The 24474-nt window shown below is 45.5% G+C and overlaps 1 protein-coding gene across 3 annotated transcripts in view; it reads left to right on the forward strand.

The window, feature by feature from the left end:
- Positions 1 to 24474, forward strand: part of LOC144148097 (prestin-like) — a 246147-nt gene that overhangs the window by 213328 nt on the left and 8345 nt on the right. For all 3 annotated transcript variants that reach the window (XM_077679686.1, XM_077679684.1, XM_077679685.1), the window contains 12 exons: positions 57 to 165; positions 7669 to 7891; positions 13868 to 13978; positions 14581 to 14753; positions 15848 to 16012; positions 17093 to 17248; positions 18036 to 18118; positions 19052 to 19205; positions 21448 to 21561; positions 22719 to 22796; positions 23342 to 23437; positions 23936 to 24042. In XM_077679686.1, coding sequence (XP_077535812.1) covers positions 112 to 165; positions 7669 to 7891; positions 13868 to 13978; positions 14581 to 14753; positions 15848 to 16012; positions 17093 to 17248; positions 18036 to 18118; positions 19052 to 19205; positions 21448 to 21561; positions 22719 to 22796; positions 23342 to 23437; positions 23936 to 24042 — 1514 coding nt within the window. In that variant the 5' untranslated portion in view covers positions 57 to 111. The remainder of the gene's footprint in view (positions 1 to 56; positions 166 to 7668; positions 7892 to 13867; positions 13979 to 14580; positions 14754 to 15847; positions 16013 to 17092; positions 17249 to 18035; positions 18119 to 19051; positions 19206 to 21447; positions 21562 to 22718; positions 22797 to 23341; positions 23438 to 23935; positions 24043 to 24474) is intronic.

Genomic DNA, 24474 nt, shown 5'->3' on the forward strand with positions numbered 1-24474 from the left:
TCTCCCGTGCAAGCTTACATTGATGTCTTATCCTTCCCTCTGTTGTGCCTGTGCAGATGCCCTAACCCGAACCCTCCCGTCAAGAGAGACTACGCCTTCAATCGCTGCGCCATGAATCCTCAAGACTGTCCACGCTATGGCCTTCATCGGCCGTCGTTCACGCAGGTAAGGGACCGTGCGTAAAATAGCCTTCTTGAAAAACACGGCTATTATCTTCATAAAAGGGTACGGTATGGTAACCAACAAAGAAGTACTTGCGGTGGTCGGTCCGAGTAAAGTTAAGTTTAAGAAGAGGAACAATTGGAAGGACAAAATGGTGTACTCAGGGGTGGGGTAGAGTACGACAAGTTCTGGTTTGGATCCCCAATTTATTACTACGGAATGGAGTCCTACGCTGCATGTTGAGACGTCTCAACGTTCGCTAAAATAGTTATCTTTTCGCGCGAAGTCAGATTGATTCAATCTGCGTCTCCTCACAGGGGCACTGCAGCACTTTTTTCGACATTTTTATATATCCCAAATGCTCCCAGAACGTAGTCAACAAACACACTCACTGCTTAGAATAGGCGGTCACAAAATACCTCAGCGAAAAATTACTGCCGTATGCCGATCACATAACTTCAAAAATTGCTAAAAAGAATTTGCTCTCTTTCTCGGGCTTGGCGTTCCGCGAGCGCCCAAATTGCGTCATTACAGCAGTGCAGCGGCTATTGGGCAGCTTTCTTTTAGTTGCAGCGATAAACGCAATCGATAGCCACCTAAAAAATGCTACCAAAAGCAAAGCAGAAACGGAAAGCGCATCTGCTGCGATTAACAAATCGCTCAGTGCTGCTCCGGGCTGGCAATAGGCGTAGTTTTCGCAGTGCTTCGAGACGCGGAGGAAAGGATGAAAGCATTTAGCGGCAGAGTTGCCTTTAAGACGCTTTAAGTCTCTTTAATACGCAGATCATATCAATGCAATCAGCGGTGAAAAGAATGGAAAGTTTTTTAAAAATTCATTTCAAAACCTGGAATTACTCAGATGACACCAAGCTTTTTTCGAGATTTGTGAACGCGAAAGCAATAATGTCCAATCGAGTGCTGCTGAGTACACGTTCAAGGTGTGCGCTGCGAGTTGCGCTTTCAAATTTGTCGATTTTAATTAGTGCTAAGCTATTGCCTTGGAAGGTGCTGCAGGCAATGTGCATGTACAGGCATTGTCTAGCAGCGTTCACTGCTTCGTGTTTCTTATGCGAAGTACAAGCTATAGAACTCTTCGCAGTAACGTAGGTTTAGGAGCCGTTATGCTGCTACAGACACCGGTACCCGGACGGCGGCTTTTTCGCTTCATAGACTTTCGATTCCATGGCATAAAACATCTTCTCCTATAATGCAGACAACTAAAATTAATAGGTAGAATTTAATAAGATATAAAAAAGCTGCCAAGGAGCAGTTTGTAGTTCTTGACTGTGATTCTTGACTTGAATCACCTTAGCGCTTTTTAGGAGGCTTTCAAGCGCTGATAGTTTCCCAAGTTTTTCTTGCTAATCAAAGTAGATCAACAAACTAACAACTTGTACATCAAAACAAAAACAACAAACAAGAGCCGCCTCCGCAACATCAAAAATGACGTTGTGGCATATACAGGGAGGAGAGAGAGAGATATAAAAACTTTTATTGACGCCACTGGCCTAAGGGGCCGCCATCGGGCCGCCACCACGGCTTGTGCTCGGGTGACCAGTGGGCGCTGGGAGTCTTCGTCCGAGCGGCCCAGGGCCTCCGTCCAGTGGTCAGGGGGAGTTATGTTGGGGTGGGGGTCAGAGGGGCAGGCCCACATGTGGTGTTGCACTGTGGATTTAGGGCCACAATGCGGGCAGAGCGGAGAGGGGTAGGCGGATGGGTAAATGTGATGAAGGAGGGCTCGGTTGGGGAGTGATTCCGTTTGGAGGAGGCGCCAAAGCCGTTCCTCCGAGGGGGTTAGGGATGGGTGAGCCGGGGGCAGCGTGTTGCGGGAGAGGCGGTAGTAATCTGTAACCTCCCTGTAAGTCGTGAGGGAGTCTCTGGCGGAGTACAGGGAGGACGTAAGCGCCAGTTCAGTCCACCGACACCGCTTACAACCAGACGAACGCTATGGATACCGTTCATCTCACACCCCTGCGTCAAGTTCAGGCAGGCGTTCTCCACCGCGCCTTACTGAGAGCGACGACTCACACGGGCGCATAGAATGCCCGCGGTTTCCTATTTCCTCGAACTGACTCTCATGGAACGCAAAAGCGTCGTCAGATTTCGGTCCGCGCACACGCACGAAGAGCGTGAGAACGTGCGCAAATCGCTCCGCGTGGACAGCACTTATTTCTTCACTGCTGACAGCCGCGGCGTTCTACAATACAAATCGCTCCGACACCGATGACTGGCCTGACAGGCAGAACAGACAGGGGCCTTCGCGGTAGTTCTCGCGAACGTCGCGTGGACGAGAAACACGGACGCGAACAAGGAGCAACGATAGCGTGCTGTTGCTCGTGTCGCCCAACAATCTCGGGCAATTAACTTCCTGGCCCAGATCTCCCTGAAGCCGGCGTGGCCGCCCGTCTTCGTGCTTCTGATTTATCCGCGTGTTGACAATTGCGTGCAGTGCATTGGCTTGGCTGTCTGAGTGCCTCGCTCCCGACCGTCGAATCTCGCATACTGTCCGCAACGTAAGGCGAGAACCGGGAGGAGGGGCTACCAGGAAGTTTGGGACTTGCAATTTCGATACATTGCGCTTGCCTCGCGTGAGACCTTCGGCTCATATGTCATCGAACAGCGATTGCCTGCTGTATATTTGTGTGGGGAAGGTTGAGCGGGCTGCTGACACCTGAAGACGATGAAGGTTTCGGGCGAGGAAAGCAGACGTCTGATCAGTCAGTGACGTCCTAGGTGAAACAGTTGCTACTGCTATTCTTGAAGACAGAGAGATCACATCGTGTAAAAATAGAAGTCAACTATCTGGAAGCCGCTGCTCTCACAATTCACTCGGCGGAAAGGCAACATTTTAGAAATTCAGAGGCATAGAATGCCTATCCACAATACGCATACAATGCACTTGAGTATTACAGGAAAGGATCGGCAGGAGGAACATGGGAGAGGCCTTCCTGCAAGCGGCGCCAACACGCTGACGATGATGATGACCGGCGCATTGTATTTCGAGAAAAGGAGCGTACAATGCGCGATACGTACAAAATTAGTTGGTGATATGTAAGCTATGGGGCGATAATAATTACGGGGAGCCCGACAAATTGCCGGGTTTCCGAGTGAAGATTTAATTTTGTTGCCTTGTATTAACGCAGATCGATTGCGTTTAAATTTCAAACTTCGCGACTGCAACGCCAGGCACGTAGTGCGCATCTTTTGATCGAAATGTTTTTATTGTAATTCTTTTGATATTGCTGAATGAAAGGAAAATGGTTGTAGAAGGAAACCTTTAATGTCAGGGTTGCTGCAAACCGAAGAAATGGCGTGAATGCTTTTGCACAGTTTTATACCTTCATCCCTATCCAGTTATTGTTCTAGGGACTGATGTAATCGTTTTTGTCGTCTGAGAGTGAGTGATAAGTCTCACTTCATTAGTTTAGTGAGAGAGAACAGTGCTGTTTGCACTCTTAAAAAAGCGTTCTGTCGAGGCAAAAAAGGTGGAGGTGGCTTCACACTCACTTTGTCGGTGTATATGATGGTAAAAATACACTTTGCCCCACTAAAAAAAGCCAAATGTATATTCACGCTTTTGGGCTGCCCAGCAGTATGTCATAGGTTACGGATTTCTTACAGATATATACCACCTTGTACGCGCTTACATACATGACTTACATACAGTCACTGCAAAACTGCACAGCAAGCAGGCCATAGTGGATATTCTCTTTGACTGAACTGTTATGGGTGGATATCAGTTAGAAAAAGAATCAGATGTACTGCAAGGTAATTTATTCGGCGGGCTGCTGCAGACAAAAACTATTATGTGAAAGATACAAGATTGACTCCTGAAGCGATGGGCCCTTTAACAATATGTAGAGCTATAATGTCCCTTCGCAGCAAAACAACGGAGATTAGAATCCGATGTTTCGTAAAAGACCCATGAGAATAAAAAGAACCTTACAACGTATAACTATGTAGCAAGCGCGTATTCAATGGATGAGTCGTATATCTGTGCCGTTGCGGTGGGGCCACTTATTCTAGGTTGCGTTGCAACTCCGATCGCATAACGCAGCACAATGCCCATCGGCGAGCCGACGCAGACATCACTGGCTCTAACTATTTCTTCTTTCCTGCCGCAGCCAGAAAAACCTTCTTAGCACCACAATCCCCACATGCTACTAGCGGGGCTTACTGGTTACCCGTTCGGGCGGCAAGCGAGTGTGCCAAGACAAGTATACGCCTATTTAGTTACGGCAGCACAGCCATTAGAGGACGCCTTTTGTGTAGGGTAGGCGGGACGGCGGACGAGCGATGAACGGTTCGTTGCGCGTTGCCCAGAATGGTCCCTCGTCTGGCCAGCTTGAAAGGCTATGCTTGTCGGCCACGGCTCAATCTTCGTCTTCGAGTCAAAAGGGGCGCCTATCTAGTCTCGCCAGCTTAGTCTCTGGAGCGTCACATTGTGGGGGCCGTGAGAAGTCTTCAAGGAGAGTGCGCAGGACATGCTTCTCGTCGCATTGACGCGAATGTGTTTACGTTTTGAGTCTGGCCTTTTGTTTATCCTCCTGGTGCAACAGAATCCGACGACGGGGCGATGGAACCTCGTGCGCGCTACTCTACCCTGGCCACAATTAGACGCTGTAGACTATTCCTATTACCACGTTTGACAGCTGCGTCACGTTTTGGCACACAATGACTGGGCGGGTCCATCGAGGTTACGTGTAGGGTCTCTTAGACTCGGAAGCAGTTGTGGGTGCGTGCAGGGCTCCCCGTCCCGCGTGGCGGGCGACAGGCCTTTCTTAGAAGAGTGGATGTTCGTGACTAATCTCGCCTGATCTCCTTCCTACCTGGAAGCCGAGCAGAAACCGAGCGGCGTGCTTTCGTCGCCGGGAGAGAACATAAAAATACTCCGCGTTTTGAGAGCGTTGGCTCTCCAACGGGGACGTGCGATGTATGCATCCGCCTGTAGAGAAATACAGTGCCATATCGCATTAGGTACAGCCCTACTTTTTAGATACATTCACGGGATGATTTGCACGTCAGATTTTCAACGTGGCCAGCAATGTCGGTAGCGTGGTTGTGATCGGAACAATGAAAGACTGTGCCTCTGCGAAAAGTTTGAGGAGTTCTGCGTCCCAGTAGAATAGGAAACCGAGCGAGTTAGTTGGAAATTGTATTGACTGTGTAAACCGACGCAAAACTCAGAAGTCTGGCGAAAGAAAAAAAATTTTTCCCCATTTCCCCGAGGGGAAGAATGTGAAAGTGCGAATGCAGGAGTTGAATTTGCGCGGTTCGGTAATGTTCGCGAAAGAGAGATCACACACACACACACACACACAACTACAAAGAAAGAAAGATGCATTTATTCACAGACACCTATTTGTGTTGTCGTTGTACTTGATTGCTAGAGCGGATCTCAGCTTTGAAATTTCGTGTCAGTACTCCTTTAAGCGGGTGCATTAGCCCTTCTCACGCCCGATTCCTGGCCAATCCCCAACGTGGGTATGTGCCATGTCAGCGGCCAGGCAGCGCGCGCCCATCTCCCCCCGTTGCCAAGGAAGACGAGGAGCGCTCGCACCCGCAGCTGTTGCTATGTGGACGGACGGCTGTCAACGGAATTCAGGGTCGCTTATAAAGTGCATTCGCACTTAAAATACAAAGACGCAAGTATGATGACTGACCAAACATTATCCGGAGATTTGGCTCTTCCCCAGGTGCTTCGAGAAGCTATGGTTCTCGCTTTAGAAGTACGGGTCTCGGTCCGGCATTGGAGCAAATGCTACCGCTCGTCTACCGGCCGATGACTATCGCGTGGAATCTGAAATTTATCCCCTCCGGGAATCGGAAGATCAGCATTTAAGCAATACGCCAGGGACCGCTCGTGTCACCTCTGTGGTTTACTTCAGGCCAGGGATGGAGTCGAAGCGACATATTCCCTAGCGCTCTCGGTTCACTAACTCCAACCGCCACGGTGACCTTTAGCGTGGGATTGAATTATTACGCCGATAAATTGAAGGAATTGAAACGTGATCTATCAGAAATCAGTGTAATGTTATCTGTTTCCGTTTCTGCAATGTATAAACCCGGATGAGGCAAACCATGCTCGTTGGCGATATAATACTGAATCATTACCCAGCTGAACGCACTTCAAAAAATTTTGATAGATACGGAAGACCCGAAACAATATCAGCTCAACTGAAAAACTTGATGACAGTTTTTGAATACACAATACGTTAAATTTTCCTTAAAACGTGAGGTGACTGCCCCAGGGCACAGAAAATTTTAGCTCTGATTAGCACGGGTGCAATTGGTCACCCCCTTATTCGGAATATTGCTGTTATCAATAAAGTACACGTAGGTTAGCCATCGTGGCTTTCCTCACCCGTCTCAGCTACCACCGTGTGTCTGCTTGCCGGCCTCACATAAAAAATACAACGATCGTGATGGCGATTTTGCACTCTACTTAAGTAACAATTGTGGCTTTAGTAACAAATAACAACAGAGGCGATTGCTTCCGTACTGTGTACTCACGAGTCCCTATTTTTCTTGAGGTCATGCTTCAACTACTCGTTTGTTCCCCACATCAGTCGGAACAAAGTTTTTTACAAATAAAAGGAAGGATTGTCATGAGGACCACAATCAAGATGCGTAGTCACGTGCGTGCGTACTTTGCCAGAAGTTTCTTGGCCACGCGAGAAGTTTATCGGCCACACGAAATTCAAAGCAGAAGCTAAGCCTTGAAGGGCGAACAAATTATTTGATGACGGTAAGAACGGAAATGTTCGCCACAAAACATTTCAGTCTCACTGGAGAACAAACATTGTTTGTAGAATTCTTTGTGCCTGTATGAACTTATGGCATGGCCTAAAATTTTTGGCAGAAAATTTATCTACGCGCAGATCGCATTTCCATCGGAGCCAGGCATGCCTCACGGCGTGGGATGAAATACTCGTCCTCAAGTATTTTACCTACTAAGTGAACCGGAGAGATTGAAACACACACAAAAAAAACATCAGCCTGTTTTTCATTTAACTTTTCAATGATTTATGACCGCATGCGATACGAAACCACGAAAGGTATATGTGCGGCGGGGTAACGCAGTGCCAAAGAAACTTCTTTGGCACTGCGTTTATAGTTTATAGGTCACGGCAAGACTGCTGTGCCGCAAAGAGGGAGTAGCAAAATCTTAACCTTCGAGTGTCAACGAAATAATGGATGAGGATAGAAGAAGTGCTTTGGCCAGCTTTCTGGTACCAAACAGATCAGTTGCACTCGACGGGAAAGCTTCTATGTTAAATTATTTGTAGCTTATATGGCCTAGAAACTTTTTAGAAATACTTACGTAGACTTATGCGCACGTCGTTGCAATAGGCAGATTGTTCGTTGGAGCCAGGTACAGATCACATTTCGTGGTAATATAAATCATGGTAAATGCGAGCTAGGAGGCGCGTTGAAATTAGACGCTGTTCGCTCCGCAAGTTATTTTCTCTGATCTTACGTTCGCCTTGACTTGCGCATGCGCAGGCCGGTTTCAACGACACCTACATCCAGCTTCCCAAGCACAAAACGGTGCCCGGGGACGTGATCAAGCGGATCGGCAAGTCGCAATGCAACACGCAGCACCTCAAGCACACGGCCATGAGGCTGCTGCCCGTGCTGGGTTGGCTTCGGACGTACCGGGTCAAAGAGTACCTGCTCGCCGACATCGTCACCGGCTTCACCGTCGCCATGTTTCAAGTGCCCCAGAGTGAGTACCACTGTGCCAGCGCCCTATGCCCTCGTTTTTAATGCGAAAGCTGTTTTACTGAGACCGATGACGGGCTGTCAAAATACTAATGCATTTCCCTCATCGACCAGTTGGCCGACCGAAAAGCTCTGATAACATCTCTGGACACTCGGCGCGCGCGTGAAACCGGACTTCCATTCTGTCAAAATGGTTACGGGAAAATCGCGAAGGAGAAACGGTTCTAGATAAGACAATACACGCATCGATCATGGAGGAGGAGTACAATAGTGTACATTTATCTTATAAACCACGTATCGGTAGGAATTTGTATCGTTCGTAGATGAGTTTACTTATTGCGCGAAACATCGTCGCATGGTTCGCTCTTCGTTTGCGATTTCGGTCTTTGAAGGTTTGATGATGGATTCGACGCACTTTCAGAGAACGTTGGACGCAGTTTTAAGCGAATGTTTTTACGCGCTTTCGACGCAGTTTTTATGTGAGAAAGCTTTCCGCTTCTCACAACTTTCTTTAGGAACGTTCTCTTCTCCCATCATTATTCAATAGTTCTCGGAGGGCAAAACAAATGGCGCGGTTGCAGACAATGAAATCGCATGAAGGGATTTAACTGATTTATTTTTCTTCGAAGGACCTCAATGTGAAACGTTTTCTTGGTTTTTTCGTGTGGGCAAAACAAATGGCGCGGTTGCAGACAATGAAATCGCATGAAGGGATTTAACTGATTTATTTTTCTTCGAAGAACCTCAATGTGAAACGTTTTCTTGGTTTTTTCGTGTGGGCAAAACAAATGGCGTGGTTGCAGACAATGAAATCGCATGAAGGGATTTAACTGATTTATTTTTCTTCGAAGGACCTCAATGTGAAACGTTTTCTTGGTTTTTTCGTGTGGGCAAAACAAATGGCGCGGTTGCAGACAATGAAATCGCATGAAGGGATTTAACTGATTTATTTTTCTTCGAAGGACCTCAATGTGAAACGTTTTTTTGGTTTTTTCGTGTGGGCAAAACAAATGGCGCGGTTGCAGACAATGAAATCGCATGAAGGGATTTAACTGATTTATTTTTCTTCGAAGGACCTCAATGTGAAACGTTTTCTTGGTTTTTTCTTGTATGTTTCCAATTGTTGGACCATCGTGAACATCGATTCTAGTTGGTCTGCTTGGACGCAACGTGTGGTATGAGAGTTAAAGCGAGCCTGTAACTGTTATAAAGTTTTTTTTGAAAATCTGACACGCTTCCAGAACATAAATAACCGCATCCACTGCTTAGATTAGAGGTCACAAAATACCCCAGCCAAACATAGTGCCTGTACGACCATCAGATGGCTTTGAAACGTGGTCAGGAGATTTTTGTCTGTTTGTCGCTCCTGGCAATTTTTGCGCCCTTGAATTGCGTCCGTAAAGCGGTATTGCGGCAATTGGACGGTTTGATCTCAGTATGCATTAAACGCATTGCATACCCAGTTTAAAGAAAAGCAGAGCAGAACCTGGAGGACGTCTCAGCTTCGACGAGCAAATCACACAGTGCCTGTCTATGCCGGCGACAACTACAGCTTTAGCCGTGCCCCATGACCGAAGGAAGTGAAGGCGCTTACCGGAAGTGCTTCAGGGTTCCTTTAAAGAGCTCTTAAGAGGCCACCGAGGCAAAATACAAGTTTCATTCATTCAAAAAGCTGCTTTGTACCGATAAAAACGCTAACAATGTTATCGAAATTTGATAAAAATAATGAAGATATTTAAAGAAAACAAATGAAGCAGTAACGACTACGCAGCCACTTTCTCTCTTTCTCAATGACTTCACAGAGTACTGTGTGTGTGGTTGGTGGCCACCGAGCTAAGTCAACGCCAGGAGACACCAGGTAGCGATTGCAGTGGGGCCTCTGATTTCGTTTGATCGCATCACTCAAAATCTCACCTGTGGTTAACACACTGAAAACTATATTGTTAGTGCTAGCGCATGTTAGGTCACTCGTGCCCATATTACGTCACTTTACTGCAAAAATTTGAACGTTTTTTTAAATATTTCTTACGTTTTCTTCAAATAAAACAAATGTCTTTCGTTGCTGGAATGAGGCTAACTGAGGTACCAAAGGCTAAATCCCTCAAATACTGCAAAGTTGCATATTCTCCTCAGAGCCCCGTTTATGTACGTGCAGTGTTGCTACTTTTATTACAGTCACCAATCGATTTTTCCGACGCGGTATTTTCCGGACGTGCCTGACTATGCGGACTCTGCCACATCACCTTCACGCGCTCCATAGAGTCAGTGTCCGACATTTGTCCGACAAAAATATCGGACATTTGAAACCTCTAGTCCGTTTTTCCGGACTTTTCATTTCGACCGCCACAGAAAAGCTACCGAAAACTGCCAGCAACATCGCTGCCATTTTTTTCCCTTCGGCCTAGAACCCGCGGTGTATACGTATGGCTAGCTGACCTCGAATATATATACGATAGCAGGCACTGCTTGCTGCACCGTCGAGCGAACCGTATGGAGGGAAGAAGTCTGCCGTCAGTGGCCAGGGCAGCCGTTGAGTCACATATGGTCATTTTCGCCGACATAGAAGATGGCCTAATCGTCCCGCAACGCAGCGCCCTGCAGAGACCAATTGACGAGTTTTTCAAGCCGCTCGGTAAATAAGAAGTAGTCCTTCAGACAGCATGATTTGCCAGACGCTATCTCGAACCCTTGAGGGTCCGAAAAATCGGTCTGAGACTGTATTTTCTGTCGTCTGAATGTAACAGAAAGTACGCACGGTACGTGTGATCTGAGAGCAGGCACACGTTCGTCACTATAACGGCAAAGGCGCAAGACCTGAGCACTGTTGTCCACAACGCTGCGAAGGATGCAAATGAAATGCATTCTTGTGGATCAGGCATCCGGAGTCGAGACTCCGGATGCCGGGCCAAGGTCGTGTCTGCTGAATAATTCCAAGTCGACGATGACACCGACGGCACATCCCGCGGTGGGTTGTCCAACATTACGCGACCCGACATGACACGCGTGGTGGTTGTTGCTTCCGCTCTGGGTGCCGGTATGCCGTAATCGCGTGCCCGGATCGTGTGGTGTTGCCGTGTGCGCCCCCGTCGTTATCGCAGCAGCGCCTCATTACTTGCGTGCCGAAATTCCCGCGTGAGATCAACTTGCTTTACGAGGATTCCACAAGCCCAATAAAAACCCCAGCTAAATGTGCCGTCGATGCAAAAGGCAAATGCGTTCACCTTGAAAGAGGTAACGCTTTTGTAACGCAGTCAGCGCCATTCCAGTCACGAAAGGCGTCTTCAACCGGAAAAGCGCAAGGAATATTGAGAAACTCAAATTTCGCGCCACAGTGACGCAATATAGGCAGGAGTGACGTAATATGGGCCTGCACTATAAACATAGTTATAATTCAAGCAATACCATCAAACGGAACTAAAGGCACTACTACAATCGCTCAGTAATGTTTCTTGGCTGTGGTTCAAGTGACCGGTCTGCAGTCGCAGAAGCAAGATTATGTGACGTCATAGCTAAATCACCGGAAGTGGCTGAATAGACGCCAGTGTTTCTTGTGTTTTCTTCAAAGGCGCGATTGTTTGGAAATTTGCGATAAAACTGGTATAATTTATATATCGACGCAAAGTAGTCTTTAGAATGAACCATACTTGTGTTTTGTCTTCATGGTCCCCTAAAACTGCGCCACATTTTCATACCGAAAGTAATCGCGTAAATTATTGTTTATGTTTCTGTTAGCTTCAGTGGGCGTGGGTCCGTGATTGCACGAGGAAACCACATACGTCGACTAGTAGCGGGTCATGTATCGAAAATAACTATACCTATCTACTGAATAGGGTACAGCCTACCTATACCGCTCAAAGGTCCAACTGAGCCGAATCGAAATGCTGGCACCGCGGGAGCGGTTGGAGAAATATATCAAGAAGCGAACCCAACGAAAGTGCTCTGCGAGGAACTTTCTTAGCTATGTTTCTCAGATCAAAAATAGCAACTGCGTTCGTTACTTGAGAGATAATAAAATTCGCACACCTGGCCTGCACCCGCACTGTGTGAAAAAGTGACAGGAAGAACCACGCCATTTCCGCGAAAGGCAGCTGAAACTATCGGACGCGATCATAGCCAAGACCAAATAGCAACGGCAATAACGTACAATTGTTTTCTATTCTTGATTTTTCATACTTCTGCGCTTGTGATCGCAATGAAATCTTGCAAGGCTACGGTTTTATATCGTAGCGGACATGCTGTAGACAATTAACATTACAACGGGCTTTACAGCTGTTTTTTTTTTCTCTGTCTTTGCGGCTGACGGCCGGCCTCAGATTGCTTGTTTTAAAACTCCTATTGCCAATATTATGCTCCTGAAAATAAAACAAAACTGTCTTACTGGTAAAATTTGGCATTTTCGTTATTTTTTCATCACCTCAACAGCACCGTGAGTCAGATCAGTGTTTCACCGTGAGTCAGACCATGTTGTGGCCGTGAAAGCACTCATCGATTTGTATTATTCATCGGGGCTCCGGCACGCGTTCGGAACAGCCGAAATTAACCCTACCGGACTCAATGCACTTATGCCGGGAAATATTTCGAATACGTGTCCTCCCTACGTTCGTACACGTAGTGATGTTATGATTAGGATTTTCGTTTGTACAAAAGCATTTTCATTATTCTCACAGCAATAGGCGCCCGGGATACAGAGAGTTGGCAAAAGTCTTGATGGCAGAACGGGCCTAGCGTTATACTGCTGCTTTCTATACCGTTGATTAGAACCACAAGAAGCAGAATGATAGTTTTTGTGAAAGTGGAATATCTGACCTACAGGAGTGATCGTGTGATTACTGGTAGTTTAGGCGTTCTGAGTCGCACATTTTGGAGTATATTTCGGAATGTACGCACAAGGGCACTCGGTAACATCGCCGTGGAAGATGAGCGCACACGAACCTTTTACAATATCACTCTCCAGCGCGTTTGCACAGCAATCACATTCACGTGAAAGGTTTTTTTTTTTCATCAGTCGAGATACATTACTGTGCTGCGTACAAATGTAAGGAGTACGTAACACCTGCGCAGTATTTTTTTACTTTCGAATGGTCTGCCACTCATACGGTGTACGCCTAAGCGAGCGGGCAGTCAAATTTAAGTACGTTCTATGAAACGTTCAACTGCGAAACGCAGCACAAAATGCCGATGTTAGCGAACACACAAAACAAGGACAATTACGCATAGAATAGCGACGAAAATTCAGTAGTCCGCAGTAGTTCAGATCGCAGTGGGAGGCAGCTATTTTGTTTTACTTTTGGCATGTTCTTTAAATTTCCATCATTGCTCTTTGTTTCCCATTTTAACGGAAGCAAGTGACAGCCGGAACGGAGGAGGCGAACTCGTTATATGACAAATTATGGTTTGTCCGGAAACGTACTATTCTCCTTGGCACGTGCTGTTGCTGTACGAAGTTTTCCTTAGTTCCTACCGTTTCCTGAACGCTTGTATTTTTTACGCTTGTATTTGGTCGACCGAGAAATGCAGTATCCTCTATTTTACTGTTCAATGGAATGTCAGTTCGAAAACAAATTAAATGTACACGTGCGCTACTATGAAGGGTAGGAATTTGACCCCGCCCCTCCCCCCCCCTCCCCCCCCCCCCCCCCTTCGTTCGCGGCCAAGCGCGCCACACATGCGCAATGGCGCTCCCGCTGGCTGCCGTAGCTGAGCGGACCGTGGCAAACGGTCAGCTAAAACTCGCTATTGTAATTTATGTGCTTGTGGATTTTACCAGAACCCTTATCTCTAATAGTAGCCTTATATAGTCTTAGAAGATCGAAGTCGGGATTTCTGTTCAGTTTCTGCTGTTCAGTGTTTTTCTGCATACAAAAGGCGTTGTTGTGTAGGCTTCTAAGAGCAGGTGACTTTACGTGTTTGGCCGGGGATTTTATCTTTGTTCTTGAAGACATAAAAGTTCGAGCTCACCCACATCCCCTATTTCAAACAGGTTTGGGATACACACTCCTGGCATCGGTACCACCAGTCTTCGCCCTCTACAATGCCATGTTCCCGATGATGATCTACATCATCCTGGGTACAGTCAGGCAAGCATCCGTTGGTGAGTACTTCTGTTGGCGCTGCACGCTTACTACTTCTACTTCCCGTCATTACGACTGGTATTTAGCGTCTGCTCAGCTTTCATTTCACACCCCTCTCCAACAAGGATTTTTTAGAGTAAGTCTGAGCATAAATAACGATGTATCTTACAGCAATCTTCCCTGGAAAACGTAAACCGCAGAACAAAGTCCAAAGTTACCCTTTATTTGCACTGGCGGAATTGCACATAGAGCTGCTGTAATATTGTCATTTGTGGTAGCCATTTATTAAATCGGTGTTTATAACTAAGTTTAGGTTGTGTCTTTTTGCCATCTCACGCTCCCTGGAAACGTTGCATTGTAATTACCCCTGCTCTAAACGATGTTAAAATAAGGAGCGCAAGAACGGTTTAACCAAAAGTAGACAAAGCAAAAGCGGTGTGTTCCATCCGCTGTCGCCGTTTTTTGCACTCTCAGGGGACGACTAGCTTAAATTCGTACTGACCTCCAACTTTGAGGTAATGCGGATAATAGGCATTCGCGCATACTGTCATGCACAGCGGGGTGCTGTCGTGTACAGCGGGTATAGATTGTACGTTTACGCTTCCTGTACCCTCCAACGCAGGTGCCGACGCCATCATGTCCATGATGACGGGCGGCGTGGTAAGGGAGCTCATACAGGGCGACTTCGGGGGCACCCACGGGTCCATGGTCGCCATACACAACGCCACGCACGCGGGGCCTTATACGGTGACGCAGGTCACGTCGGCACTGTGCTTCACCATCGGCATTATACAGGTGAGAGTTTCTTTCATAAACCCAATGATTCATCTCGGCACAGTGTTGGTGTCGTGGATTAGCTGCAGAAGCCAATCCCGACTGCTCACCTGAAGGGTGGCGCACAAGCAGGTCTCTAGGCTGTTCGTTTTTAACCAGTAACCAAACATCCCCCCTCCCCCGCCCCAGAAAACCTATTTTGGGTGCAGATCCGGCAGCGTGCAAGATTAATCATATTCAGTTTTTACACATACACGAACGTTCTGCAAGCTACTTATCATGAGCGAGCTCTGCTGATTGCTCCTTTATTGACAGCATCCCCTTCAGCAAAGACCACCTGGAATTTCCATCAACACTCTATTCTGGCAAGCTGGATGAAGAAAGTACCCTTGATAAAAATTTCGAAGGGTAACATTGTGACAAAAAAATAGACAAAAATTTGGGATGAAATACGTTTTTTATACAATACGTTACTTGCGGATGAGCCACGTGTTCCGTGTGCTAAAACTACGTAAGCGATTCTTTCGAATTTACGGGTCTGCCGTTTCATTCAAAATATCGGAGGAATACAAAAAAAAAAGAGCTGGTAGGAGTCCTCATGGGTTTTCTGCATTGCAGCTTCATCACAGAATACATTCAATGCAAGGGTAAATCCACGCGGCGATGGGTGTGTGACGTGAAAAGCGTAAGTCAATCAGTACAGTCAACAGGTAGTACGGGTGACAGCGAGAAGCAAAAATATCAATACAGTGCACCAAACCGCAGTTCTATGTCGCCAGCGACCGCGACCGAGGGCCCCGGCGGCAGTGTATGGATTGTTTTCGCTTGTCGCTGTCGCCCACCTTACCCATTGACCTACACTTTTCACGCCGCTCACCAAAACCACTGCGTGTGGTTTTGGTGAGCCACGAACCAATTCCTACCACTGAAAATGTAAACTAATGCTGGATAAACCTCCAACCTTCAACTAATTTCATAAATCCGCATTATCAGTCAGTCTCACTGTGTCATTGGCAAGCACTGGTGTGAGCCAAATTTCTTCTCGAGCTTTGTACGCTTCACCGGGGAACCTCTCATCCTCAGTATCTCAGTATCTTTACTTCCGTTTACCGCAGCTGGCGTTCGGCTTTCTCAGCCTGGGCACGCTGAACGTGTTCCTGTCGGAGCAGATGGTCAACGGCTTCGCCACGGGCGTGGCCGTGCAGGTGGTCATCAGCCAGCTGGGATCCATCTTCGGCAACCACGTGCCTCACATGAGTGGAATGTTCACCATATACAAGGTGAGCACATGGTATTCTTCATTTTGCAAGGGACATGGTGCCAGTCTTGGGCTGTGAGGAAGTCGGGGCAGTCATATAAACATCTTTCAATCTTAGCCATTCTACGCAGAGCTGCTGGAGTAGACAAACCGTGCAAAAGCTGCCGTGCGCCTAAGAGTTGAAATGAAAACGACGTTTTATAACTTCGAGTGCGAAGCTTCGGTTAGTTGGATTTTTTGCATGTTTTGAGCAGCTGAAAACAAAAATAGGAAAAAATGGTAACTAGTTGGAGGTTAAATACGACTTTACACGCCGAGGATGCACGAGACCTATGAGGAACGCAGCACGGGAAGTCTATGGCCGAATTAAGATGTCTCCCGAGTCACTGCACATGAGTGCTTTTTGTTCTTTGCACCAATAAAAAAAACAGATGCCCTAGCAATCAAACTGATGGTCTTCATGCGCTCAATAGTGCAACTCCCGAACACTGTGCCACGAGGCTCAGAGAAAGGCCAGCTGACAGAAATGCTTAATAGCACCTGACGTTCTCCGTTGCCATAGCGCCTCCGTGGCTTTTCTCTCCTTCCTTTATTATGTTGATTGTTTAGTGTGCTAGGCAGTACTTTTGACAAAGTTAAAGGAGGAAAATCGCGTATTTTATTCATTTGTTCTTTTTGGATTCGCAAAACTACATAAAATAAAACAAACACTTTCATTTGATGTAAATTGAGTTTTTGCAAATTTTGAGGTTACATAAAACCACGCTAGACGTGTTCAATCTCGATCATTACACGTTACCACCAGCACGGATGCTTAAGCGGAATATATGCAGCATCGGTTCACAGGCAGTACTCCTGTCCCACTAGGCAGCCGAGAACTGCTCTTTCATCCTTCAAGCGTAATTTTTGAGCTCAAGAGAACTCAGCAATGGCTCACAGCTTCTAGTAATGCAACCTCTGTGAATTTTTCATTTTTATGCTTCCCCGTTGGTTTTTTTGATGTGCGAGATCTTTCGTAGACAGTGCCAATCTTTTTCGCAAAATGGGAAGAAAAAACACTAAACTAGAATGGTCAAAAATTTCCTCTACACTCGTTTCACAGACGTTGTACGCCTTCTTCGAGCATATCCATGAAGTGGCATGGCAGACGACACTGGTGGCCTTTGTCGCAATCGTAGTCATCATGGTGGTGAAGCTATTCCTCGATCCCCCCGTCATCCGCAGGTTCGGAATCCCGCTACCCATCGAACTCACCGTCGTAAGTACGACACTGCTTCCTTCGTTGTGGCGCCTGCAATAATTGCCCGCTCATTCAATTTGTTTTGTTTTTATCGTGCCAGAAAATTGTGAGCCTGTTCCTGAGCTTACAATTAAGGATAATTATGTGCTATTCTGTGTAAAGATGCGTGGAGGGCGGAAATGTAAACGGTTTCATTAAATAAAAACATGGCACATGCGGATCGTGTCTCCTGCGAGCAGTTAAGTTTGGGTGATTTGGATGTGGCCGCATTCAAGGCATCAGAAGCGCTTTTAGTTTCAAGGCGTTATGAAAAAAGCAGTTCGGCAAATTTCCGCATTTACCCAAATGAGGAGGGTGGGGAACTGTATTTTTTGCATACCCATGTTATATAAGTGGTTTTGCTCAGAACTCGTCTGAACGCCTCACGCACTACATCGGTATGTTAGTAAAATTTTCTTAGTTTACACCAGTTACAGAAAAAGACATCTGTTCCCTTGCACTCGCTTTTGTTTTATAGCCTGAGTAGGATCTGTCAGAAAAGTAACCTGCAGGAAAAACTGTTGCGCATCCGCGATAGTATAAAATATGCGTGTGCAGATCCCTTTAAAAAAGCCTCCGTGGTGCGTTACCCTAATCTCTGCTTGTATGCTCGACACCTACTGGATGAGTAAACAAACAGCACCTTCGCAAGATCGTAACATGAGAGCAATGGTGGCCCGTACTTTAAACACCACGGTACATGTATCAATATAAATAATTGGCTGAAACACTTGCCTAAATGCATTTGTCCTTTCTTTTTTCTAAGGTGGTGCTTTTCACCGTGGCATCTCACTTCTTGAACCTGAGGGAAAACTACGGCGTCGAAGTGGTTGGAACGATTCCGGAAAAGTTAGTATTTGATTCCTCAATGCAATATCCCAAGCCCTGAGCGGTCTACACTATTACCATAAAACAGGTTTTAAATTGTCATCGCATGGCCGCTTGATGGAAAGGACCTCCTTTTCATCTAGCGGCCTTGGTCATCGTATCCCCAACAATTGGGTATAATGGGTGCATGCGTAAGTATTAAGTAATGGTCCTTAAACCAAACAAATACTCTTTCCGTTCAATGTGAGGCAACCGAAGTGTGAAGGCCTCGCTCATTGTTCGCGTATACGTGATGTAGCAGTACGTGTTCATACCATATATCTAGAAAAGGTTTCTACATTGCTACACCATAGCACGGTGCCTCCATATCTTTGTTTTGTATACACTATCTCTTGAGATAATTTGCCTTTTTGGCGTTTTTTTCCGGTGCAAATAGGGCAACTTGCAATTTATAAACCTAAAATACAAAAGAGGGGTGCGCATTCCTGCCCTGTCATATATATCGTGTGAGCCCTGCTTTAGCATTGCTGCTACATGGGAACGGGGGCATATCCTGTCAGCTACAGAAGTATTTCATCCACCATGATTAAGTTTTACCTCACACGAATTTGTGTTTTTGTGTTGCGATTAGGGTTATTCAGAAAATCTCGTAAGAAAACCATTTGGTAAATGGGGTAGTTTAAAGCGAGTTTTTTTCATATCTTAAATAAACAACCGAATGCTCAGATAAAGGAAAATCATTGACTGAGGCTTCTGAGTCAAGCGTCACCCTCGCGTCTACCCTAACACATGTAACGACATAAGGCACTTCACCGTACTGTTCTAAGATATGTACACGTATAAGATACTACTTCTACGCCCTACTACTGTAAGTACTACTACTCTTAGATGCTACTGTTTGTATGCCCCAAGGAAAATAGACCCTATTCCTCAATCCGTTGCGCTGCTTTGCAGGTTGCCGGAACCCACTCTCCCGAGCTTCAACACGTCGTTGATTGCGAGCATCCTTCCCGAGTCTTTCGCTCTGGCCATTGTCAGCTTCGCCATCACCCTCTCCTTGGGCAGAATCTTCGGCCAAAAGCATGGCTATGCCGTCGACGCTAACCAGGTACCATTGCACACTTAATAAATAGCTTGTGCCAAAACTCTATTGACTGCCTAGTCTGTATGGTGGCAAGGTTAGGCGGCCACTCGATGTTAACATTTTGGCGTCACCATGTTACTTAAGACAAGAACGGGATGCATTTCAGCCACTTCGTTTACAAAAAGGTTTACTTAGATAAATAGAAAAATGCACCTGAGAACAGAATCACATCCAACTACATCCGCATCAACCCTGGTGCCAACATTTCGGAAAAGGCCAGCCACAATTCATAGTTCGGCACTGGACTGAATGAAGTTACCGTAATTCCAAGAAATGAATGATTTAGGTACGCAGATACGCAATCCCTCTTATGATATATTAAGTAGGACTTCGGGAGTTAGACATCTGCCAACTTATGACTCATCAAGTACTTTTCATGTACTGTCAACTACACATTTCAGTTGCTTCAAACAAGATGCACTAATTATGCTTAATAATTTACTATTTAAATGAAGGATGACCAAATCTTGCAAGTGCCTAATGATTTTATTGCAAGGGGCTGCATGAAACAAGAAAACTAACAAAATGCGAATATGAGGGCAAAAAGTAGTTTTCGACCCCTTTTGCTGATATTCAACCTACAGCAGTTATTGCCAGGTTTGTTTAAACACTTGACAGTTATAGAAGGCGATTTTGTAAGCAGTAATATCCAATCTAGAGTGTCAATGCGGGTTACATTGCATGGTTAGTGTAATCGCCAGGCATCTACCCAGAAAGAATTGGAAGGAAGAAAGAGGGCAAACGCAAACGGTGTTTATGTGGTCTTATGTTCACTCTGAGTGTAAAATAAAGCGTAGGTGACAGCGCGTTTATATACTGTCTACAGTCTACCTTTACTCACGTAGTTTCCTTGCGTTTAACCGAACGGTGAGATATCAATTTAATACCTTTGGCTGGTGGGGCTGTCGAAAACCGAAGTTTGAAATATCATAACTCTTTAGCACGGCAGGACATATTGGACACCTAGGGCTGTTTCGGGTACTTTGCACCACTTCTTTTAATTTCTGCCAACCACGTTAAAGGAGTACTGACACGAAAATTTTATGTTACGTTTTTTTCACTGCTATGCGTGCCTACCAGCCCACTAATCATAGAGTGACAGATTAGACGGTCGAGCGCAGCGTAAACATTCATTTACGGCGTCGTTTATTCGTGCCAGTTTCGGTTTCGACAAAAAAACGCCGAGCGGCCGCCATGACAGCATGTATCACATGGCGTCACCATTCTTGCCGTATCGCTGCCTCTCTGGAAGCGCGCGCGAGCGAGCGCACGCGCGCGCCCAGACCGGCCGAGGTCTTCGCCGTCCCCACAGGCCCGGGCAGCATGACATCAGTCCCAAAACCATGACGTGTACACACGCCCGATCAGCGCGCGCCAACCACAGACAGCGCGTCGGCTTCGTCACGGGAGCCCCGACGTCGGCCGTTTGGTGCACGTAGCAGATGATGCCACGTCGGCCCGCTCTAGGCTTTCTCGTGGGGGCGAAGATTGAAATGGATTTTAAATATGTTTCGCTGAACGGTTGCTGTTGAAACTTGCTGGGAGATATCTCCTGATAAAAAGGAAGCATTTTACATAGTTATCTCAGCTTTGAAATTTCGTGTCAGTACTCCTTTAAGCGTCTCAAAATACCTTTTGTGGTAATGCTTTTAAGCCCCCTATTTATTGGATATCTGTCAGTTTTCGACAAAACACCATGTGAAATCAGATGGTTGCGTCGCAACGGCTCTGATTGTTAGGATCACTATTCCTCAATTTTCGCAATGTTATGCGTTTGAAATTTCATCACCGGTAAAACTACAGTTGGTTCTCGCATCACTTTGACGATGCAGGCATGTTCTTACTTGTTAAAGATTCGGTTCACCCGCCGCGGTGGCTCAGTGGCTAAGGCGTTGCGCTGCTGAGCACGAGGTCGCGGGTTCGATTCCCGGCCGCGGCGGCCGCTTTTCTGATGGAGGCGAAAAGCAAAAACGCCCGTGTGCACGAGATTTCGGCGCACGATAAAGATTCCCAGGTGGTCGAAATTAATCCGGAGCCCTCCACTACGGCGCGCCTCATCGCCTGCGTTGCGTCGGCGCGTTAAACCCCACAATCAATCAATCAAAATTCGGTTCCAGGTGTTCAATTGTTGAATTTTTGTTTGTGAAAACTTTGCATTCGTGCACGCGTCGTTCTAAACACTGTGTCTATCTTCTTACAACTACAGGAGTTCCTCGCCCTCGGAGCGAGTCACGTGTTTTCGTCTTTCTTCTCCTGCTTCCCCATTGCTGCGTCAGTGCCCCGAAGTGCCGTCCAAGAGGGCGCCGGTGGCAAGACACAGGTACGGCACAATCTCCTAAATGTCACCGCCCATAAAATAGCTCTTTCCGAAATGTTAAGAGTACAAACGGTACCCAGTACTACAGAAAAAAAATATTGAAGAACACTTTTTAAAAGGGCCATGAAAAAAAGAACCAGATTTGCGCAGTAAAAGTGCTGATTTCTTCCAACAATATTGATGCTAATTTTAATGGAAACATTACACAAATATTACTACTTTCAGGGAAAACAGATTAGGAAGGTACGACTCATTAGACAATTTCCCGCCGGGTCCATGTTACGTCACAGGAAGTTTGTGTGAATGGCTGCTGCCATCCAAAGCTACCCCTAAAAACATGACTGTGATGGCGCTGAGGCCTGAACTTCTGCTTGATTATATCACTTGAATCCTAACAAAGACTGAACGTAATGACAACTATGTTTTGAGTGTTCCCTCTATTATGTCACTCCTTATACGCTGCGGCGCGAAATTCTAAAATGTTTCAACAGTTTTCGAGCTTTTTTTGTTTCAAAACGTAGTTCGTGGCTTTAATAGGTCTGAGCGAATTATCAAGAGCTATCTTTTCCTAATTAGGCAAATCTGTATTTTGTTTTCATTACTTCTTACACATGCTCTTTAAGCTAGGTGTTTTCAAATAGACGTATGACTCTGTCGTGTGACAACGCCACGAACCGCGCGACCGGCTGGGCACTTTTGTGATTTTGGGTGCTAAGCAAAAGACATTCTGGAAGAAGCTTCAATGCAAAAATAATTTCGTAGAGCTCGCCGTTGAGTTGTGAATACATGCACGTATCACCTTGAGCAGAACACGTAGCGGTGAAAAAATATTTGAAATTGCAACTTCCCACAGAGCAAGTTCCTTAATATGTTGCTAGAGATAATGCTCTTACCGTATGTCCAGTTTCATCAGATGGTGTTGATGCAATTCACTCTTTGTTTTTATGCGTTATAGCGGCCTAAAAAACCGAAATAAAATTATGGCATTTACCTCAGCAACTTCTACCTTGTTCAAAGAAGAATATTTTTTTAGTTCATAAAAATTCAGCGCATTTTTGAGTTCACCGGAAGTGTTTTGGCTTTAGCTGTGAGGTAGCTTACAGTTGCAAGTTTTTACACATCAAAATAATGTTGGAAAACTTTCTATTTCCTTCGTCCAGATTGTGAGTGTGGTCAACATCTTCATCATCGTCCTCATGGTTCTGTTCCTCGGCCATTACCTGGAAGAGCTGCCTATCGTAAGTCGCGGCTTCGCGTACCAACTCCGTTATCTAGTGCTGATACTTTACGAGAAAATGTACCGACACCGTACCCAGATCCCAAGAATGATCACATTGTTACATAATAAGTACAAAGTTCTGCAAAAATGTACAAATAGCTTAGAATATCACAAAAGTTGTTTGCATTGGTTTTATTTTCTGAGCAATTGTGTTTTCGCACTTTCTGGCAAGAAACAGACATTTTAAATTGTTGTTCACTGAAACCAAATTTTCGTTGTGCGTGAAGGCTGCATTGGCTATTTTCAAATACAATCGCTGAAGCACACTGTAAAATGTTTTTGCGATAATGCTTTTGGAAAGTATTTAAAACATAACATCCTTTAAAATACATAACTACATGTGTTGAAATCTGTAAACTACTGAACGCCCTAATTTTGTAAAAATTCTTAGCACTGCGTAAGCGTTTCTGTGTCAATTATTTAACTCAGCACTAGGAATGTTTCTATTCAGTCCAGCAGTATTTTAAATCTTTTGATCCCGTTCCGTTTTTCTGGACCTTCTAGTGCGTCTTGGCTGCTATCATTGTGACTTCATTGAAGAAGATTGTCATGCAAGTCCAGGACTTCAAACGCTACTGGGATATTTCGAAAATTGACGGGGTACGTACTCATTTTCAGCCTGTAAATAATTTTGGGTTTCTTGGCTAAAATGTAGTCTTGATATTGTGAGCTCGATTCCACATTCACATTTTTATGGCCATATATTGAAGTTTGTGCATGGCGTGCATCTGGTTACTCTAATTTTTTCTGCCCTTTCTAAGCTCGGTAATATAAAATATGCATGCATGTAAATGCTTAAACAAACTTAGTAAAGCAACACACTTTCTAATGCTCCATAGTACCCCTCTACCGAGCGGATTACAACGGGTTTGGTTCTGAAAATAAGAGCACTTTCTTAGTTTTGCTTAAATTCGATGTGGTAATAATAATTGGAACGGTTGTTTTCAAGGCAAGAATATCAATTAGCGCATTTTACGCACCCACAAATGAATCTGCAGTAGTTAAAGTCTCAATTCCATAATGGAAGCTGTCATAATTTTATTGAGGCAGCTTCCTTTCTCGTTGCAATGTATTTATAAAGTCATTTCGATTTTGCAGCAAGTGTGGATGGTGTCCTTTGGTGCCACTGTCATCTTTGACGTCATCACTGGCCTGGCAATTGGCGTTGGGTTCTCACTGCTCACCCTTATCTACAAGATTCAGAGGTCAGTGCTCTATGTATTGTTAACAATGTAGGAACTGAATCTTTCCTTTGTTCTTGAAGAGTGCCCAAGCAATGTCCCTAGCGCTCTTAAGCGGTTTTCATTTTTATGAAATAGGCAGTTGCGCTACCGCAATTTTTTTTCTACCGATGTTTTGGTGAGTGGCCATTAGTGTAGCCATACTGTACACTTTCTCTCCAAAAATATTATTTGGCGTACACGTGTAGGAAATGTGTAGCACATAGATGATCTAGAAAGAAAACTAGCAATTTCACAATTAAGTACTATGCCACAAAATTTCGGCTTTCAAACTTTCTGCACAAGAAAGAGTTATAGCATCAACTCTCTTTTGTCGCTCCTTTTTTCATCAATTACTTAGCATGGCTGCTAATTGGCTCAGCATGAAATGAACATCTTTCAATGAATAAAAAAAGT

The sequence above is a fragment of the Haemaphysalis longicornis genome, unplaced genomic scaffold (genome assembly GCF_048455015.1).
Source record: "Haemaphysalis longicornis isolate Haplotype H1 unplaced genomic scaffold, Haemaphysalis longicornis Haplotype H1 scaffold_76, whole genome shotgun sequence".
NCBI lineage: Eukaryota > Metazoa > Arthropoda > Arachnida > Ixodida > Ixodidae > Haemaphysalis > Haemaphysalis longicornis.